The 22322-nt window shown below is 36.4% G+C and overlaps 1 protein-coding gene across 3 annotated transcripts in view; it reads right to left on the minus strand.

Moving 5' to 3' along the window:
* Positions 1-22322, minus strand: part of PCCA (propionyl-CoA carboxylase subunit alpha) — a 279110-nt gene that overhangs the window by 14024 nt on the left and 242764 nt on the right. For all 3 annotated transcript variants that reach the window (XM_088136492.1, XM_088136491.1, XM_088136493.1), the window contains one exon: positions 4831-4971. In XM_088136492.1, the coding sequence (XP_087992618.1) occupies positions 4831-4971 (141 nt within the window). The remainder of the gene's footprint in view (positions 1-4830; positions 4972-22322) is intronic.

The following is a 22322-nucleotide window of genomic DNA, read 5'->3' on the forward strand; positions in this document are numbered from 1 at the left end:
GGGATCTCCTTATCAAACTCCTGCTTTCACTTCATCTCTATTGTTCAATTCGATGTCACAATTTAAAGATTACCATTCTAACTGCATATGTGCAAAAGGACTTTGCACTTTTATTATTATTATACATTCGATTTATTGTCCCCCCGCCCCCCAGTGGGGAACTCTTCCGACCTTCAACTTCCTTCCTACCTGCCGTTGTGACTTTTTTAAACACCACAAAATAAATGCACCCCCAGTGTTGAGGAATGGCAATGCCCTCCCTTCCTCCCTCTTGAATATAGCCCCAAATTTGTACTCTTTTGAACAGTTAAGCTAAAAACAATGACAATCTTCAGTAGGCTTTCAGCAAAGTAAGTGAATGTTTTAACTCTGAAATTCCCAAATATCAAACATCATTAATACAATTTATTTGAAACAAAACAGTAAAGTTTAGTTTTATAATCTACCACGTTAATTTAAAATGGCCAGAGAACTATATAGAGAATAGTTAGTCCCGTGTGAACAAGGAAACTTCAAGCTACTTTTTCTAAAACAGTCCTTCCCCATATAGCAAACTGAAAAGTTGCAATGATATACCCAAAGCATACCTGATTTTCATTTAAAGAACAAAAAAAAGAAAGAAGTCTCTTGAAAGGGGCATCACATGACTAATGAGAAAAGTCTATGTGGAATCCCCTGATTTTTGTACATTGGAATGGATTGTCTACATTGGAATGGACTGTCTCCAGTGGAGACGTCTAAGTGAGAGATATACTGTGGAGGCTTTTTCACTACAGACAACTGACTGAGGTAAAGTAATGCCTCCTTTAATATGTCTGATGGATCAAGAGGCCTAAAGTCATATGTTCTTTTGAATGTAGACAAACCATTATATGGAAGTAATTCCTACTTGTTTCAATATAATGTGCTGGCTGCATTCTCTGTCAATAAAGAACAGATCTCTAAGATCCACCAATCTCAGTGACAGTCCTTTGCCAGTTACTAGAGAACTGTATACCTTCTAGTTAGTTTGTAGGTCTGGTCCACACTTTTCCAAACTTGGGGAGGAGAAACTAACAAACAAAACTGAATTGCGTTCATCACAATACAATATTTCTACATGTTTGCCTCCTTGTTGATAAGCAGACAGTATTCTGTCAGAAACCAGAATACGGGGGGCAGGGGGAAAGTGAGTGAAATGAACACTATCGTTTTACAACTTCAGTCTGTCCCTAGACTGAAAGAAAGCTGTAGTCATCCTAACATCTTCTTACAATGATGCTGCACTCTGGAAAACAGAAGCCTCCCTGTGAGATATTACAGAATAACACTTCACCCCTGGCCCCATTCTCATGCAGTACTATCTTCCAGAATTCACTCCTAGGCAATTTGCATATATACCGGTTTAGTATAATGTTCTATGGAAAACATTTTTGACATTTCTCGTAATATTGTTTCACGCTTCATTATATTATTAACTAGTACATACACTAGAAAATAAAAAGAGTACTTAAGTACTCCTTAAGCTGCCTGAACAGTAATGAGGAAAAACACAAATCAAGACACATTCAAACAGTGGAACAAAAAACCTGGTGTGTGTAAGAATCCCAGAGCCTTTGAATAGCTACAATAATGATCCTTGTCCTGATGGACAGCCAAAACATATAAGCTGAATCGCACCATCTCCCGGTTATTCAGACTGGAGAGCTGATACAACCTCATCTCCTTTCAGAAAAAACTTTTTGACATCAGTCTTGGAAAGGAAGGATTTACGCTAAACTCCCTTTCAACGCCACAAACGTGTTTTTGCAATTAAAGCTACCCAATTATCATTGACAAGTCCAAATCAGCAGAACGTAAGCCTGAGCCGTTCAGATGCGATGCTTCTCGGTGCCTCTAGCAAAACCCCACAGGCATGGGGGGTGGGGGGGAGAATAGGGGAAAGAAATCTCTCTCATTATTTAACAACTTGTTTGGATTCCACTGTATTACTTTTAGAATAATTGATTGTATAAGAAGAATGTTTTCCCCATTTTAATTTCCTGGCTCAATGCCTATCCTCTTACAGTTCTGTTTCTTCATGCAGACAAAATATTCAACAAAAGCGCTTCAACAAAAAGATGCACTTTTTAGCATCTTATTATTTGAAATGCATTCTAATTCTACTACAATAAAGTAGACTTAACAGAAAATACCCACTTTGTCTTTAAAACTCTCCCCCCCTCCCCACACACACACACACACACACAAACTTATTTGTTCTCTACCTCACTTTCTTCCAACGGTTTGGCACAAAAGAAAGACTGGATTTGCACCTCCATATGGCAGAGGAAAAAGTAGTCAGCAGATAGCTTTCTAACGTCTACCCAATTCTTCTGGAAATTACTGTTAACATGATAATAAATGTTAAGTTGGATTGATAGTCACTTCTTACACTTTCTCAGAGCTTAAAAGGGAGCACCTATTAAGAGACAAAATATTTAATATATTTTTGCAAACTTGTTCGGTTAAAGAAGTTATCTCTAAAACATATGTTGGTATGTTTGGGAATCAAACTAAGGCAACATTTTTAAAGGAATTATTTATCTTTTTTATAACTTTGTCTTTAAGCATAAATATAAAATATCAAATGCAAGCTTATTTCTCCTTTCTAGTGGGGTGACTGCAACAATAAAAAGAGAACGGTTTGCAGGTGATGTTTTGGTAGAACCATGCTGAACCTAATTTATTTATACTTATATATAAATATACAATTACAAAGTTCACAACTTTTATCCTTTTACTTAAGAACTAAAGAAAAAAATTCTATGAGTAGTTTTTTAAATCTAGGTTTGTCTATCTGTGCAGGGTTTTTTTCCTCAAAATACAACACTAATACTGAAGATGAAATATCTGGGAGTTGGGCAGCATATTATTGTTATTCTTGTTGTTATTATTATCACCTAGAAACAGATTCTTCATGTATCTGTGATGGCTAGGCCTCCTTTCTTATTCTGGTATTTGATAAGGGATAGCACATCCACTTGCTTTTTCTTTCACATGATTTAATAAAATTAAACCAATGTGAATTAATAAAAATAAAATCCAGTTAATTTATTGAGTTGCCAGGCTGGGGAACTCTTCTAGTAGTCCCAAGGGATTTAGAAAGTTGAAGAAGGCTAGCTTACGGTGATGCCAAATTCAAGATTCTAGTTTATTGTTCCAAAACAAGCTAAAATTTTAAGCCAGGTATACTTTGGGAAGAACAGAACAAGATTACAAGTTCAAATTTCCTCTCCTAGTTTATTTAATAAGTCACACAATGGGAGGAGTTAAGCGGAAAAATAAGTGCCTTTCGTAGCAAACTCGATCACAGCAAGAAGTCTAGCTTATGTATTGACATGGCCATTATGTAAAGAGCAGCAAGCCGAAAACTCTGTCAGTGACAGACTAAAGAGACAGGGAAATATTTATCTCCTCCCATCCCTTTCCTGGCCACTCCTTTTTTTAAAAAAACTTCTTCTAGAGCAAGTATTTGAGCTTGTCCAAGTTCTCTCATTGTGGAGGTTAGGAACTAAGAACACTTTGTATGCTTCATCAAGTTAGTTAATTAATTAATTAATTAATGGGGACCAACTGCAATCAGTGTACCTTAAGTCTATTTAGGTTCTTATGTATTTTTATAAAAACTGAAATAATTTGGTTTTTCTAACGCTAACATAATATGATAATCCAATAATTTTAAAAAATCAGATGGCTTGGATTTATTTTCAGAATATAAAGAAGCAATTAGCAACTTAAAAGCTATACGTATTTGTTAATATAAGTATGTGGCCTCTTCCAGAGATTCCATGTAATATGTGATATGGTAGGCATGGGAGTGTTCTTATATACTTGTCAGTAAAACACAGGGATGTACAACTTGTGTGTAGAATTTTTTACTAGTTCTAATGAATATATAAAATGTAAATTCTCAATACTTTTCCCAGTTTTTACAGGACTTTAGATGGTAATCTTTTTTATTGCTACCAGTATATAACATCCCAACCATTTTACTTTAACGATGGTCTTGCTCAACAAGATTTTTCTAAGCTCTGACTGAAAACATGTTGCGATACTCTATTCCAGTCTTCTGCCAGGGATAAATGGACTGTAGGACCAAGCTACTGCTTCCAGAAGGACTAAGCAACTTATACTCTACATACAGTTCTTATTTTAAAACACCCCAAGATCACCATTCTGACATTCAGCAATAAATAGCTACAATTTTCCATCTCTCCTCCTACAATACAATACTGCAGAATTAAATTTAATATATTGGTTTTGGACTTCTAACATCTCCAAAATAGTAAAGCTCACTTTCTCAATTATCACCAGAGAGGCTCCTATTGATCTTGAAGGTTGAAATATGTATGTTAAAAAGTGTAATCTGATCAGAAAAAGTTACCTCTCCTAGTTTACAAAGAAAATAATTCTTTCTTGATGAAATAAAATACAATCAAATCAATTTCACAGTTTCTTCCAATTCTATAATTCCATTAAAGATATCATCATCATCATCATCATCATCATCATCATCCTTATTATGTCTCATAATTGTATAACAACTTTGCACTCTAAATGAAAACTGAGCTGTATTGTCAAGAATCTCCAAAATGGAGAATTTTAGATACGACATAAGAGTAAATTAAGGCTCACCAGTAAATATATACAGTTAGTGTAGTGCTTCTTGTTAAACATACCTATTGAAGACTTCCATCTGTATACATATTTTTTTATGTTCTCAAATGTATATTTTTAAGAACATGGGGGAAAAAATCTGTAATACTTCAATGAAGAATATTCTTAATTTAAGAAAAGGGAAGATCTTACCATGTCACCAGGCTTAATGGAAACTGCCACTACTGCTCCAGGCATTGGTGATCTTATGATACTTGTGGTATCCTCTATAACTTTTTCTGGCATGTATTTGCTCAGTTCTGCAGCAAGTTTGGTCAATACACGCAGTTCGTACTTGGGAAAAGCAGAAGAGATGAGAGAGAGCTGTTACAAAAGCAAATTATATCAAAGCAGTATTGAATTTTTTTAAAAAGAACATAGTATCTAAAATCTTGAACAAGTATTTGTTGATAGTTAAATCTTGGTATGACACTTGGAAAATGAAAAAAAAATGTTGCATTTTTAAAAGATATTGGAAGCAGACAATGTGCAGTATACTTGGCCAAATTTGATAAATCAGTTAAAATACTGCTGGGTTATCCATAAAATACAAAATATAACTTGCACATTTAATAAAAGTATACTAATATTTTAAAATGTGTTTGTATTATAGACTTTATTAAATATAATCCAATATTTGTCATATATTTAATTGACATAGAGTTTAACAAAATAAATATTGTCTGCAAATGTTCAACTGTTGGAAAAATTTTATAATTTTATTTTCTACACTACAAAGTTTAACTTAAATGATTGTTATTTTAATACCAATTATGTATTATATGCTGCACTTTTTTGCTCTCCATCTTCTGCCAGTCATGCTTCCAAAAACTAGCAATCTAAATGTAACAAAATGGATTACCTTGTCCAAGAGGTATACCACTATAAATGAACAAAAGTCAAAATATACCTCCAATTTCATTTAAAAACATGAAACAAGAAGTCTGAATTTTAAGTCTGAATTTTTTCCCTTTAAAAGTATGCCTCCATTTTGCAGCCTCTTAGATGAAGCTCATAGGATTCTGAAAATCCAAGTTCAATTTAAATAGACTATCAAAATAGTCAGAAGTCGAAGCTATGCTAAATACACAAATGTTTTTTAAACTCATATATAATTTCTGTGCTTTCCGAGTGGTTTTGTTTCTGTGCAAATCCTTTATGTTTATGTAATCAAAATGACCAACAATTTTTTAAGGGGGAAAAAGTTATTCTCCACTTTTACTATTAACAAATACATTTTTACATAGTATGTCACCAAAATTCCAATAATCTGATTTTCCCACTGGATTCTTTTCCTTTAATCCTTTTGTATGGCAACTGCTTTTAAAACTTGTTCTGGACATTGCTTTTAGGAATCCAGCAGATGGCAGCAGGATTCCGTGAAAAACTTCATCTTTGGCCATCAGCGGACAAAAGAAGAACAAATGCGGATCTTTCACTAATTTACTCAACAGTGTTGATAAAAAAATGTGGGTGTTAGAATGGCAGATAATAATCCAATTTGCACTGAGATCAGCCAGCCACAATATCTAGGTTTTCTGATTCTTTCAACTGAACTTTACTATTAAAGCCTCAAGCACTTTATAGCTCCAAAATGCAAATAAGATTAAATATTCTAGCTTTGACAACCATCAGTTTCAAACATCTCAAGGAGTTTGCTACACTGATCCATCGGCGGTAGGATCCCTGCCCATTGGAGAACAATTTATAACCAGGGCTACATAAGTCAAACAAACAAACAAATGAATATATGTTTTACCATTGATTCTCAGGACCCATTCTCAAACTGACCTTTTAGAAATAATTAGGCATACCCTCATAAGTACCCCATTTCACCTTGAAAAAGTACTTTGCATGTGGTGCTGGTGTGAAGTCTAGCAAGCATGCCTTAGAAGCTGTCCAATGATCTATTATATCTATTATAACGGAATGATGGACATGTTCGAGGGAAAGTGTTCAGCATTTCCAGATTTCCCAGTTTAGAGCTCCTGATTGTAAAGAATGCTGTTTAAAAACCTCTGATTTATCAACAAAGTAATAATATAACTGGAGACAGACTAAGGAGCTGCTGCTTCTCAACCTAATAGTTTACATTTTATTTCTTGGTTACATGAAGAGCACTCTGTCCATCCAGAACATACCAAATACAAGATCAAAGTGGCAATGATTTCATGCTCTTATATAATTCTGATTGGGTTTTTTGTGAGGTTTCAATACACCTTTCTAATAGGGGGAGAGTGCATTAGGTACACTGCCTTGAGTTGTCCAAAATAAAGATGGGATATAGAACAAATAAATAAAGTATTAGCTTTATCTTATTGTGCTGTTACGCACTCTGTATACAGTCAGTTTCAGAAAAAGTCATTCTAGAAAAAAACAGGATGCATACACTTTTGAAAAAAAAATTACTCTGCAATGCCTTTATAACTAAAGCTAAGCTAAACAAGAAAGAGGTCAGTTTCCAATACACACTATAACACGCGCACATACTAACCAGGGCACCCATGTAGAAATCAGCAAGAAATCAGCAAGGACATCACCAGACATAAACTTCAATGTAATTATTCCATGCTGTAATAATGTTTAGTGATGCCACTTCACAAGCCTCAGTTAAAAACTGTTTTGTGTTGTCTTGTGTATGACTGGGATTACTTTCACCCAGAGAGACAGATCATAATTGCTCAAGCCTATATTTTAATTTACACTATATGCACTATTTATATTATTCATGGATTCACAGAGAAGTAAACATCTAAGGAGAATACATGCACATTACTTTGAGCCCTCCCACCACCATAACCTTCCCTCCAGGCAGCAGCTTCATTAGTTTAAAATATTCCCCCCATACACCCTCACAAACACAAAAAGGGCTAGATTTGATAAAAGCAGTGTACTTGGATTTCCTATAATGAAGACTTAGGAAGCTGTTGGGATGCATGCAGGCATCCGAATGAGAACCACGAATTAATAAAATACATAGTGAAGATCACAAGGGATCTGAGCTGTTAATGTGGTTCTAAAAATTTAGCTTTAGCTGATGCCTTTTTTTAATCCAATTTTTAAAACTTAAAGCATCTTGAATCACAGTTTTATAAATTGCAGTTTACAATTTACTAGGAAGAAAAAAGGGATATTTTGTTCCAATTGTAATACCCAAATAACTACCCCATAGAATCTCTCTTTTCAAACACAAGAAAACAGAAAGGGACCTTAATGGGACTTGATAGCAAAAGTTATAAGAAGAATTGCTATGTTCCACAATAGGGCAAATGATATATTCCACTTGTTTCTGCATAGCACACTGTGTTTTCTAATCAAGATGTATTAATAGCTTATGGTATTTAAAGGATCTGATTCTCTGCTGAAATTATAATGCCAATAGCTTTTTTTGCTCTTGTTAAAATCTAAGTTATATGGCAAGATAAAACAAAGAAAAACTTCCAAAATACATTCAAATATCAATTCTTTGCAGAGTCTATTCATCAAAAGATGAATTATAGTATAAAATTATACCTGGGAGAGTGTAATTACATCAAAATGTACAGTTTCAAAATCTAAAGGAAATGTCTTTTTCAGACATAGCTTGAAAATGATTATATAAAATAACCTCCTTAGAAAGAAACACATATTGTGTTAGATCTCTAGATCAACATCGGATATTATATGCTACCTGGTTTCATATTGCGAAATATATGTTTCCTTTTGGTGTATTTTTAGACTTTTCTTTAAACTATAGCACTTCAAAGCTCTATGCTCTTCTGAAAGTAACTCAAGTTTGCAACACTAAATGTAAAATAGTTTCAGTTCCCATAATGAGCCAACAACCTGTACCAGAGGCTAGGTCTGAGAAAGCACAGAACTGACACTGAAAGTGTCTCCTAACTGTTGTGTTGTGTAGCACAAGCTTCCTTCTCTTCAACCCCCTACCAATCATTCTGCTTATTCCTATTTTAATATTTCCCTCTCTTCTGGATATTTTCTCTGCAGGACTCTTGCTTTGCTTGGAATGAGATGTGAGAGCCAGTAAGCGAAAAGGCTTTAAAATGCAGGCCTTTGTTATTGATGAGTTGTTCCCTTTCCTTTTGTATTTGTTTATTGTTCTCTGGTTTGTTTGGGGGGTGAAAAAGAGCTATTGTAATGTGTGCTTTTTTTAAGTTAACTTCACCCCGCCCCCGCTCCAACAGTGAACTTTTGGGGGAAAAAAATCTTTTGTGAACATAGTTATGGACACACACGCACACACACCCCTTATGAATACAGGATGTCAAAAGTGTTATAAGGGGGATCCTTTTTTTAAAAAAATGCTATTGGGTAAATTTTTGCTTTCATTGAATCTCAGTAAATGTCATCTCCTCCAAATAACATTCCTTCTTCAAATAGTTTCTTAGCATTAAGAATGAACAGCCTGAACGGGGGGGGGGGGGGGTGTCTATGAGTTGGGCACCACATACCAAGGATGTTAACACGTGGGCTGGTTCAAGGAGAGATGTAACTTGGGGAATTGTAAATGTGACTTGGGAAGACCATAATAATTGAACAATACCTGGCTCTGAAAGAAAGTGGACTGAAAGGTTTCAAACATCACCAAATCACCAACATCACCAAATGCTATGACTGCATCTTGACTGTAACTGGAATGAATTGAAAAGCAACCAAGCCTTACATGAGAGAGGAAGGATTTCAGACTTAAAAATAAAAGGGCAAGTGGCAAATGCTGCAGGGGCCTAGTTCAGTATGAATTAGGAATTATAAACAGAAAATATAATTGCAAAGAAAAAGTAATACTGATCTCTCTAACCACCTTAAGTGAGGCATCAGTCACACCTTGCTTCATTCAATGTTCTTGTAGAGGCTAAATCTGCCAGTCACAGTCCACTTAAACATGTTCATCATATAGTGCATAAAAGTTTAAGCAAGGAGAACTCCCCAATAAGGATTAGGCCTTACAAAGCAGATTCCTTTTCCTTTAAGTTAAGGTTGAGCAATCAGAGTCAAAAGCACGTAGAAACAGACTATGTGTGCAGTTACAACACAGACAAGGTAAAATGAACAGATAACACTCAGCTGTTTGAATAGCAGAGCTCTGTACATCTGCAGTCAGTGGAGCAGTCTGTTAGCATAATGCTTTGACAACTCCATCAGTGTAGTCTCAAGGTTCCTGTCAATCAGGACGCATCATTTAATACAACAGCACTCAGAGGATTTTCCTCCTATAAGCCAAATGACAGCATATCTACAGCTCTATTTACACCAGCACCTACTTCTGTTTACAAGGCTCTCGTAATTAGAAAGTATGCAACAGGCAGCAATATTATTCAGATCTCCATTTTGCCAGCCTGCCATGCAAAGTGTGATCTTACTTCACAGAGTCATGCTAAATGACAAAAGCGCTATTTTTCTTCAGTCTCTGTGCTCAGACAGCACTTCATTTGCAGCTATCTATAATTAGATTAATGGTGTAGTGCAGCACAAAGAAGGCCCACTTCACATCAGCTAGCATATGAATTAGGACAAACACTTATTTCAATTCCAGGCAGAGAAAGCAGTGACTAGGGTATTTAGCATACCCTTTATGGTGGAATGAGATGTTAATTGTGTACCATTTACCTCTAAACTGCTTGCTTGTTGTATAAATCACTGGACTAATTGATGCAGAAATAGAAACGTAGCCACAGGCAAGAAAGCAGGGGAATGAGAGCTGAAGATGGTGGATAAAGGATTATCCAGTAAAACCATATGGAGATGAGGTTCCTTTGAAACCTGCTCATGAGCTGAACACTTCTTGAAAAACTACAAATAAGTGACATACTGATGTGTTGAGAAAGAGTTTACCTCATGGTTTAAGGAGCAGTGTATTGAGGGGAGAGAGTAAGGAACTTCAGCAGAAAACTAAATTGTGTTTTCAAGTGAATTCCAGTAAGATAGACATGTTAGCTTGTTGTAGGAAAGCCAAGTCCAGTAACTATTGGTTTATTATGATTCTAATCTTTTATGGACTAGAAGCTATTTTATCAGATGCATGAAAAGGGTTCTAATCCACAAATGAACTTTGGTTATTAGAGATTAGAAGTAAAAAAAATAAATACACTTGACCACAATTAGAGTTTTCATTTAAGATATCAAAAGAATCTTCAGTCGTGTCCAGTAAGAACACTTCTTGAAAGAAATACCAGGGGAAAAAAACCCTAGGAAATTATGCTAAAGAAAAAAACAAGACGACACTGAATTTGGGTTAGGAAAGAGAATGAACAAACGTCATATATAAAGTAATATTCAGAAAGGAACAAATGTAAAGATTTTCAAAACACAGATGTTGCACAAAGCCCCAATATAGATAGGCTCAAAACAACATAAAGCAAAAATATTCTGAGAACTTTCCCACTATAAATTGTCAATATGGTGAAAAGGGGAAGCATTTTGTGATACTTCTCACAAAGGTCTTCCATCAATTCATTTTAATACATGTTGTGTTCCTATTTCTTACTATTGCTAGATAGCTAACAGTGTCTTTACAGTTCTATTGAAAATATACTACTACACTTGATCTTAGCCAAATGGCCGAGAAGCAATTTAATATACTGAACTTTTCCACATAAAAATAGTCTTTGGATTGAGTAATACAAAATTATTCTGTTGTTTGAATTGTGGATTTTGCAACATCCAAACGTTAATTTATATATAAAGTTATTTTATAAAAAAAAACTTAATTGTGTAACCCCACTAAACATCTGAAATAAAATTCCTGATATTTTTCCAATCCAATTCACATTTCAGGCAAAACAGTAATAGATTAATTTCAATTTTATTTTTAAAGTATGCAGAATATGTGGACTGAACCCTTAAGACAGAAAGTTCTTTTAAGTCATTCATTTTCATCTTGTGACTATCCAAGTCATGGGTCTAACTGGAAGTATGTTGCACCAGCATTATCAACACTGGAAAACTGATGTGAGATGAAGAGAATATACCCATACTATAAATCTAAAAATAATTAATACCCCTTTAACTTTCAGACTATCTCAAGAGAATGACAGTTTTTCCCTAGCAGAGATGGTAGTATTTTGATTCACAATTTGTTTCATTGTTCCAAGATCTTTGCTTGAGATTGAATTATAAAAGTTAGGATCTGAAGATGATCAAAATAGGCCATGTTAGGTATACAAGCCAGAGATGTTCTAGATAAAGAGAGGTATTCTAAAGGAGGTCTGTACCTCCTGTGAGTTAATTCATGAAAGCAGCCATGTTCTGTGAAAAATGGAATATTGTCTGGACATGGTTTGACAGGAAGGACCAAAACCACTGCAAAACAACTCCTACATAATTAATCCTACCAGATCATTCAGAAGGATATTACAGTATCACAGAATTTAAAGCTAACCTAGGGGATACAGAAGGAATGAACAAGCTGTTACAAGGAAACTTGTGGAAAAGATGGCAAGCCGTTAGAAAGAGGGAAGCATGAGAAACTCAAAATAATCCTGCTTTCATTTTGTTTAGTATAGATGGTACAGAGGAACTTGGACACCCATCTTGTGAAGGAAGTGCCACCCAGTCTGGAAAAGCAATACTTAGCTATTCTATGTGGGTACCATAGAGGCCAAGAACCTTTTTTTTCCCTTCCACTAGAACAGAATAGTCTCCAAATGGGTGCTAATTCATGCTCAGTTAGAATCACCCAGACTCTTTTTCCATATGTGCTCAAGCAGTTTGTTCTTCAGCTTCATCATTCTGAGTTCCATAGTAAACCAACATGTTGATTTGAATCTGCAAAAAAGAAAAACCACTTACGTAACCTAAGAAGCTAAACTGAGTTCACCCCGGGGGATTTAACAATGCAAGAAAACATATTTTTAAAAACTCAGCAAATCCCACAATCTGTGTTGGAAGTAGATGATGGATTTCAGGTCTGGAACAACTGAGAAAATTCTATTATTTAATTTTTCAGTCAAAGACCAAAACAAACCTACTGGAAAACAAAAAAGCCCATCGTGAAAATCTAAAAGTTATAGACAAATGCTGACTTAAAAGCTTAACAAAGTTACTAAAATTGCTAAACCATTGAATTTCTGGTAGTGATGGCAACTGCAACTCCTTTAGTGACTTCAGGAACCTGTCAGCTAAGAGAAAGAGATTATTCTCCTCTGAGCTGACGTTAAAGAGAGTTAGCAAAAGCATTATTTGGCGAACTTGCCACACCGTGCAGTGCAGAACCATAAAGCATGAGATATGGTTTCAGTTTTTTCCAGTAAGCAGAGGCAACATCTCTCCTATGCAAGGCTTTTACTGAAATTTCTCTCAACTGAACCTTACTTCTAACAGTGAAGATGGCAAAATATTGTAATGGGTGAACATTTCTCTATAGGCACAGTGAGTACATTTGCTAAATACATAGCACAATAGAATGGTTCCTCAAACAAGCCTGCCCCATACAGGGGTGGGGTTTTATTTAGGTTGTGCTGGATATCAGTGTCAAAGTTCCTTTCTTTCAACTCAGACCAGACTATCGGAGGACCCACTGAAATCAGATAGTGGACTGATAGTCCTTAATATTTTAAATCTGTGAAAACGCCAACCTTGAGGACATAACATTGTCCTGCAAGGTCACAGAGGCCAATGTGCTACCCCGCAAAAATCATCCAATGTTTCAAGCAGCAAAGCCACACATGCATCTCCATGAAAAGAAGGCGAGATTCCAGTCTCAGGAAGAAATGTGTCACGCAGTGGGGAACTTGTAACCAAGCTTGCCAACAATTTAGACTGGACCTTCTTGAAAGAGCTCAAGCCATGAGAGTAACAAATCTGCATACAAGGCAACCGGTGGCAAATGAGCTTGGCTCTGAAAACTTTCATTGCAGCTGAGATATGGTTCTTGCCCTTACAGTTAGCACAATGCAAAATGCTAGTGGTGATATTCATTTGCCATTGATTTCAGGTTGCCAAAGCTTGAACGGATACACCAAACTATTTACAGGCTTTAATTTGGTCAATGCTAAAGCCATTAATATTCCAAGAGTGGCAGGGAGAAAAACCCTTTAGAGAAAGTGACTACTTTAGTTATGTTGCAGAAACCTTAACAGCTTCCTGCTGCAAAAGTGGGCAAGAGCACAGAGGCTCCATCTCAGATACCCTTATATTAACGACAGGATTATTCATCAGAATAGAAAAGGTCTATTGCTTAGCTTGGGGAGATGGGGGGAGGTAGTGAAATTCTTTTTTTTTTTTAACTTGAACTAGCAAGATAACCTAAAGCAGTGTTTCTCAACCCTGGCAACTTTAAGAAGTCTGGACTTCAACTCTCAGAATTCCCTAGCCAGCATGCTGGGAGTTGAAATCCAGACATCTTAAAGTTGCTAAAGTTGAGAAACACTGACCTAAAGTATAAAAATACAATCCTTATTCAACCCTTAAGAACCTCAGCAAACCTACATTATATTGTTTTCATGTAATTTCATGATCAGCAGCAACAGGTGTTCAATTGATGCAAGCAGTCAGTTTTTCCCAGATCATGGCTCTAGGGGTTAAATCAAGCTGACTTTAAATCAATAAAGGCAACACACAGGATCCCACATAGCTGACTGATGTATTTTTCTATTAGATGGTGAAGGATGAGGCGCTGATCAAGAATCAAACACCCCTCTGTGAAACGGGATTATTCTTCCTCTAGGAGGTTATCCTGCACCATCCAAGCTATGAGATTTCCAGAACTGCCTCGCATACAACTAGCTAGGGCGCACAACAGGCTGATGAGTAGAAATTATCCAACTCCTCCCCATCTTCTTTTTTTGTATATCAAGAAAGAAGAATCTATATTTGTGAACAAAAATGTGAGGATTAGGATCCATCAGTCCATGTTTGCCTTTAGCTTTTTTTTTTTTTTTTTTTTGATAGAATCTTCTGGTTGTTTTGCCATTTTTGAGCTGTCAGATAAGCTTAGCAACCTTAAGACAATCTTAGGACACCTTGGGCCAGTATGCCAGGGCATCAAAATGGTGATCCTATGAAAGCAGGACCTTTGTCACATTGCTAAAGAAAGTGTAAAAATATTCAGTTGACTGCAAGGCAAAAAAGGCTCAAAAGAGGCTTTTGGGGAAAACAGAACAACAACATACCGAAAAACAATGGAATTCTCTCCTACCTGGGCAAGCTTCTGCCAGTTATCCCTCTGGGCCTCTCACTTTTTTTTACTTTTTTTTTGGCCAAATAGTCTTTATAGACTTCTTTCCTTTTGAGGACATTTGCTCAGAAATGATGTGAATTGGAGATTCTGTGTTCTCTAAAACGTTGATGAAACTGACCTTAGCTACAGCATGTTCAAGATGAAACAACGGCTTTGACGGGCACCTGGCTCCCTAGGCCCTTACTGAAAACTGGGCCTATAATGGGAAGAAGGAATAACCTTGAAGAACAGGAGGAAGAAGCACTACCAAGACAACAGTCAGATAAAATAAATCTAAATCTGGGGCAGAACTGTAATTTGGGTAAACGTCTCAGACAAGACCCTCCTTAATTCTCATGAAGATAAAGGGAGGAAGAGGGGAAGCGCGTTCAGACTCACAAGATTCTGTTACTATAACCTTAAAGACATGCGGCCCACCAAACAGCTTTGTGCAGCTCACCAGCATTTTTTTTAAAAAAATCAGTAAATTCACTGCTGCAGCCACATTCAACACCTCACCACTGCCACTAACCCCAGGGCTTCTGCTGCTCCACTAGCTGCCAAACAGCTGATCAGCATGCCAGGTATTACTTTGTGGCCCACAGTTATTTTTAATTTATCAATGTGGCCCTTTCTCCTCTACAAATTGTGCAGGCCTGTAGTAGATTAATCAGTTTCAGGGCAAAATCAGTAGTATGAATGCCCTGCCCATCCCATTGTATGAATTCCCCTTCATGGTCCTCATTCATGGATCTGTTTAAACTACAAAGGTAAAACTCAGTGGTCATTTGGGACAGCCTCTGTCCTTGGTGGTTAATGACCAGGCCTTGGGAACACTGCAGAAAGAGTGGCAATAAACAATTGTCAGAGGGGAACAATTAAAGTGGGTAAACAAGATTTCCTCTTTGGCATCTAGTCTAGCATCAGTCCCTGGCCGTTAAAATACTTGCATCTGGGTACAATAAAGTTAAATCCAAAATATAATCCTCCAACATGCTGGTTCGATGAAACAGACACTACAAAGGAGGGTGATACCTCTTTCAAAGTAAAAAAAATTGATGATTATCAACTTTTAAGAACAGAGGTAAGGCCAACAGAGGGCATGCATAAAGAGCAGAATTTGTTGGGCACAATTTATTCAAAATTAATATAAAAAGACTCCTCTGGCAATATCTACCCTTAAAGATTGGACTAGTCCATGATGGGTAGAATATAAAATCATCTAGTTCTACAGACTCAAATTCCCATATTTCTTGCAGGAGGATTTCCCAGTAACGTTCAGAAAGAAGAGGTCTCTTCCTTTTGATGATCATCCAGCTATACTCCAGGAAATCAACAAAATCTCATGCCAGTCTCCCGGGAGTCAACTGGTGGATGAAGGTCTCTGGATTTTATCAATGAAGTAGATTGTCAGAGAATTAGAAGAATCCACTGGAGTGGTAGATTGGCCACTAGAATCACATTTTGGAGAAGTTTCTTCAGAACTGGGGCATCAGATAACATCACTGGTAAGAATACAAGGACTTAGAGCTTCCAGACTTAGAGTGTGAAGTGCAAATAGAAAGTCTCAAGGATAAAATCCATATCTGCCTAATCTTGATGAATGAGTAGTTTTCATAAATATGCTCCCAGTGATAAGCTTTTCTATTGAGCTGCATAAAGAAAGGTGGGCTTGAAGCTGGATGTTATCACAATACCCAGTTTTATCTCACTGAAATCTTCAAAAAAAGACATGTGGGCCTTTGTAGGTAAGAAGCAAACTTTTTGTGCCTGGGCTTCTACTGCTAGAGCTTGAGAACCTCCTTGAGAGCTTCCACCAAGAACTTCAGGTAGATTACGTGATGATCTCTTATCCACAGTAACCATCCTGTGATTTAAGTTTGGCTGAGAAAAAATGACTGATCCAAAATCTCCCAATGAATTTCCATGGCTGAGGGTGGCTTGGATCTTCAAGTCCAATACCCTAAGGCAATAACAACTTTCTTTTAAAAGCTTCATTGTGTGATTTATGACATCAGACCCACATTGCTTTTCTCTCCTTTTGAATTCTGAAATACTGAAAATGCTAATGAAAGTAATAGGAGGTTCCCACACAATGCTTTTTTCACTGTAAAAAGAACCATGGTGGATCAGATCAAGCACAATTTTCTATAATACCTTGTTTGCAACGATAGCCAAACAAAAATTTATGGAGACTGTCAGGTGGTATGTAAAACAAGCATCCCTTCCTCTCATTTTTCCCAAGATATACCATATCTGAACAGTAAGACTCTATGTAATTATTACAGTTGACATCAACCTATCATCTATGAATAAAGACAAACCCAAATGTTAAGCTATGTCAGGCAGAAGTCACCACCATATACTACCACAGCAAATTTAACAAATGAATTATGTGTTAAGAATATTTATATAACATAAACTCCATAAGGATTCATGGCACATACAAACCCTAACCTAACCCCGTAACCTTGCATCCAAATAAACAACTGTATTATTCATCATAAATTGAAAAGCTCCACAAAAAAGATCCATTTCAATTTAACTATGAAGTACCATTTTATTGTGGTAAAGGAGAGTTTGTTCTGCAAATGGAAAATACTCTCTCTCAAATACCGAAGGAGAAATTGTGTCCATTTTTGGACTCTATTTTTCCTTAAACTAAACAAATATATCCACTAATGCTCCTGACTTGTTCTTTCCCAATTCACTGTCTGATTTCAGCCACCAAATTATTACTCAACTGTGGAACGGTGGGCTCAGGGCATGTTATCCCACTATAGACTCTCATGAAAGTAATTTGGGAAATGTAGCCTAACATTTCAGAAGGGAATGAGATTGGAGAAGGTTAGGACAGATAATACTAAGCAGAAGGCCAACAGCCTGATTTGGTAAATAGCAAGTTCCAATGTTTTGTCCAATGTTTTATTCTTGTTCTTGAATAATTGCTGAGCTACTACAAAAAGCTTTTCTTCTGACCTTTTGATTTCATGGGCATAATTTTAACGATCAATTTTTGATGAAGAAAAGGGCTTGATACTTTACGGCAATTGTACTATATATCTAAGAGAATATAACAGCCTTGCTACTATTGACAAACTCAAAGAATTCCAAAAGGTTGAGTGAGCTGTCCAACAAAACAACAGAGATGTGAAGTTCATTAACAAAAGGGCACTAATGTGTATTGTTCTAGATGCTGCAGAGGCAATTTCTTAATATGTAGCAATTATTGTAATTATAAGATGACAGTTTAATGCTCAGCTAATTTCAGTAGCTCCTCCCAGATGCAATCACACAACCTCCAACTTGGTGTGCAATAAAAAAGGAATCCCTGGGTCTACCATGACACTCAAGTTCAGAAGTTGAAATTCTGGTCACCAGGCTAATAAACAGCTGCACATGATCCTCTTTTATCATTAGTGAAACTGACGTGCCCAAAGAAATGCAAGCTAGAACTGAATAACCAATGGGTCCCATGAAATGGAAACAAATAGCGACAGAAATAAACTATGTTGATTACATGGAAATAACATCTCCCAAGTGTGCAGCTAGTTGACACAAATGGAAATGCATGGAGGAAAAAAAAAAAGAGCTGTGAAGCTGAGTTCCTAATCATTAATCACTTTTTTCCCTCATGGCCATTTAAACCACCCCATTACAGCCTGCAGCAATAGGGTAACATTCCCATCGGTTGCATGTCAGCAATGATGGTGTTAACAGGAGAAAATATATGGTTTGTTCACCAAGACTCAAGTCCCACAGCATTTGCTACCTTTAATTGAAAAAGGCAGTTAAACATGAAGTAAATCATTCTATTAGCTTAGGCTGTTTGATAACATCCAATGGATAGTGTCAATATGTTATGCTGACACAATCCATTATTTAATCATTCCTGGCTGTACACATGGAGACTGCTGTTATGGAAACACTTGTTCTTCCTCTCTCTCAATCTCTTTCCCTCTGATTTAGTAACAATAAAAAAATCAGGGAGGACAATTTTCATTTCAAGATGAGTCTTCTGAAATAATCATAATGTTAGATGTTACCATTTGTGTTCTCCAACTATTTTGGTCATTTGACTTTTTAAGACCCCAAATAAAATAGCTGTCACGGGGGAGAGGCTTAGCCATCTACAAAATGGCTGCCAAGATGGGGAAATACAAAACCACAAAAGACAAACTCATGAGGATGCTTCCTGCCATACTCTCTGGACCCTCAGAATACTTACTATCAACACTATTATGTTTTTTCAGAGCAGACACTCAGCCCCACTAGATAGACCAAACCAGGAAACCAACTTCCCAGGAAAATTGGAACAACTTTTATTAAGATTGACTATAACAAGGAATCTTGCAAAGTCTGATTGTGCTGTACCTCACCCCCACCTTCCAATACTCCAGTGAACCAGGGAGGTGTCTGCCTGAGCCACTTCCAAGTGTTACCTTGTTTCTCAGGACTTAAAAAATGTTTCAGCCCTCTTTGCCTAGTCAATGGCTGCTGCACATTTCCACCAAGGCCATCTTCCTTACTGTGCACACAGGTAGACACATCTTTAAAAAGCACTGGGTTATAGCAACCCACCATTTTATTTTCTAAGAATGGGGATGGCTTATGTGAAATCCAAGAACATTATTAGAAAGAAATATGATTCTGAGATGCTTTGCTCTGCAGCATGCCAGCTTCTTTTTTAATTCATTTAAAGTTAATGTAATGTCTTAAAAAGTAAAAAAATAAATAAATGAAACCCAAGGTATGGTGAGTGCCAGGATGGTGTCCCCGGGCACATTAACACACAGTGTATAACACCAACTTAAGTAATGTGGGTGTGGGTCCCGAGGCTTATGTGATCTCCCTCCCCCTTCAAGGAAACCTTTCAATATGAATTGTGAATGCACATCTTGCAGAATCTGCTCATCCTTTTTTTCATGCTGCTGTGTGGTAGCATGGAGTAGTAAACAAGAAAGCACTAAACACTAATTTAGACCACAATAAATATATACGTTACATGCTAGTGTAATGCTTGGTGTACACCACTGTTTAGCTCATTCCAGTTCTTGCTTTAAAATGTGTCCATCTAAAAGGGGACAATAAAGACAGAATGGCAAATAAGCCTTGGCACAGGGTACCTAATGGTGAATCAAGGCTGTGTCAAATAAAGAAGATACCTGGGATTGGAACTGCTGGTCCCAAACCAGTTTAGAGTGTTAAACCACAGTACTGATACTTTCAGGATCAAGTTAATTGGCTACAAAGAGATAACCCTTCCCACACTCCTGAAAGTAGCCTGTGCAAGTTTCCTGGCTGCAATAGAGTCACCAGAAGTGGGCAAGTCAAAATGCTATAAGAGATTACCAGTCCAACTGAGCACTAAGGTTTTAAGTATGTCAATAAGAAAAATGAAACTACTTCAAAATGGTATCACTATTTTAAGTGCCAAATACAGTAATTCTTTACATGAGTTAAAGAAGAAAGTATATTTCTCAACTAATATGCTAACAAGTATGTGCGTTTCATTGCTCCTGTCTTCAAAAGTTTCCTATTCAAAATCTGACTCCTCTGGAATTCTTCAAAACAAACTAACACAGTCATTATCACGGGGAGACAAAGGCTGATTAATTTTAAAACGTTTTCTGCATTTATTGAAATTTAAACAAATGTACAGAGTTGCTCTTCATTTTCCTCATATTGTAACAGATGCATATTCCTAGCATTTATACCATTGTGCCTCAAATTCTTACATTATTACAGTACATGTCTGTATTTCATTTTTTCGTTATTTAAAAGATGGGCTCTGCTTTTCATAGAGAAGCTTCATTCAACAAGTCCTCCAATGACAAAAAAAACTAATTAGGCTCAGCCCTTAGATGACTAGCAAATTATCTAACACGTAAATACAATGTGATATATATGCCATGTACAGATCACTGGCATACTGACACTTTCAGTGTCCATAAATTGATCCACTGAAGAGGAAGCAGCATTCCCAAAGGCAATGTGAATATCTGGGATGATTTACAAAGGAACACTGAATTTTCAAAGGCCTACTCTCAACAAGCAGAAAATACTCTGTTAATACACCAACAATTTTCATCTGATACTATTTATACATTTCAAAAATATTCAGTAACTAAGAAGCTTTGTTTAAAACCACTGTATGATTTTCTATTATAAAAGAAAAATCAACTTAAAGCCAACCTATTGTCTGTGAAACTTCCCCCTCCCTTGAGAGTTTGCAAAATAATCAGGAGCATTATTCTGTCTACTGATTACTCTCACCATTTTGTTATTAAATAGGCTTGTTCAATCATGCAGCATAAGACCTGTTTTTCATTTTCTTATCTAGGGAAAAACTGTTAAGATTTCACCTTAATGATCAACAAATTGAAAACTGTAAAAAGATGGGTTACATGATCTTCAATAGTTCCTGAACTGTCATTTTCCCACTCCTATCAGTCAATATTAACATCTGGTTTAAGTGACTAACACCTGTGCAGCAAACACGTCACTATTTTCTGCACTTTGTCCCAACTCAAAAGGTGAAGAACATGTTCTGGATAATCAGTAGCCCTGAATTAAAAAGGATTTTCCAGAATTATTTTAAATGCTCACAGATCTAAGTACTTTTCCTTCCAGGTTTTTTTTTTAGTTATTCCAGTTGGGGAAGAAATTGACCTCAAAAGTCACAAGAAATAAAAACACTGGTAGCCATTATATTTGAGGGAGTGGAGGAAAACATCACAGAATTAGTCATATCTTCCATGGCTGGGTACATTTGACCTTGACTATAGGGACACAGGACTGTGGAAGATTGACCGAAGTTTTGCATATAAATGAAAGCTGAATACTCAAGGATAACACTGAAACATATCTGCACAGGAGAGGTTGACTGCAGAGCAGCAAATAGGCACATTTAGGTTGGGCGTGCAGAATAAAATCCTTTTTAAAAAACCAACTAAACAAAACATTATTTTATTTCTTTGAACAACAGACTTTCCCAACCATATACCCAAGTTAAAGAGGTTTGTGATATGATATCAGGGACTGTTTCAGCTATTGCAGCTGGAATATATGGACAGACATTGGTCTGCATGCATTTCCAACCTGTGTTGATTGTAGCTTATTCCAACTGGCCTAAGGTAGTTGGCCAGATAGATCAAAGCTGTGTTCATTTTTTTTGTAATTGTAAGAATGTAAACTTCACTTTGAAAGAGGTGTTGAAAAAAACTAAAAACTATCTTGCCTTTTTTGAAACAAGGTCCTGGAAATAGTCTATTTGAAAAATAAATTCTCAGATTTTACTACACTCTGGATTCAGACTCAGAAGGAACTGGCCTGGATTGCTCTTGATGGATTTGATTTATTATGAGAGTGTGATCCCGTTGTTCTTATTTTATCTCTTTGTGGCTTTTTATATATCTACCTAATTATCTGAGCTGTAACCATAGACTTGGGATTGGGGGCATTTTATGAAGATGATTTTGTTCCTAGT

This window comes from Python bivittatus, unplaced genomic scaffold (genome assembly GCF_059951505.1).
Source record: "Python bivittatus isolate LINGU-HERP-01145 unplaced genomic scaffold, Pbiv_v1 ctg000060_np1212, whole genome shotgun sequence".
Taxonomy (NCBI): domain Eukaryota; kingdom Metazoa; phylum Chordata; class Lepidosauria; order Squamata; family Pythonidae; genus Python; species Python bivittatus.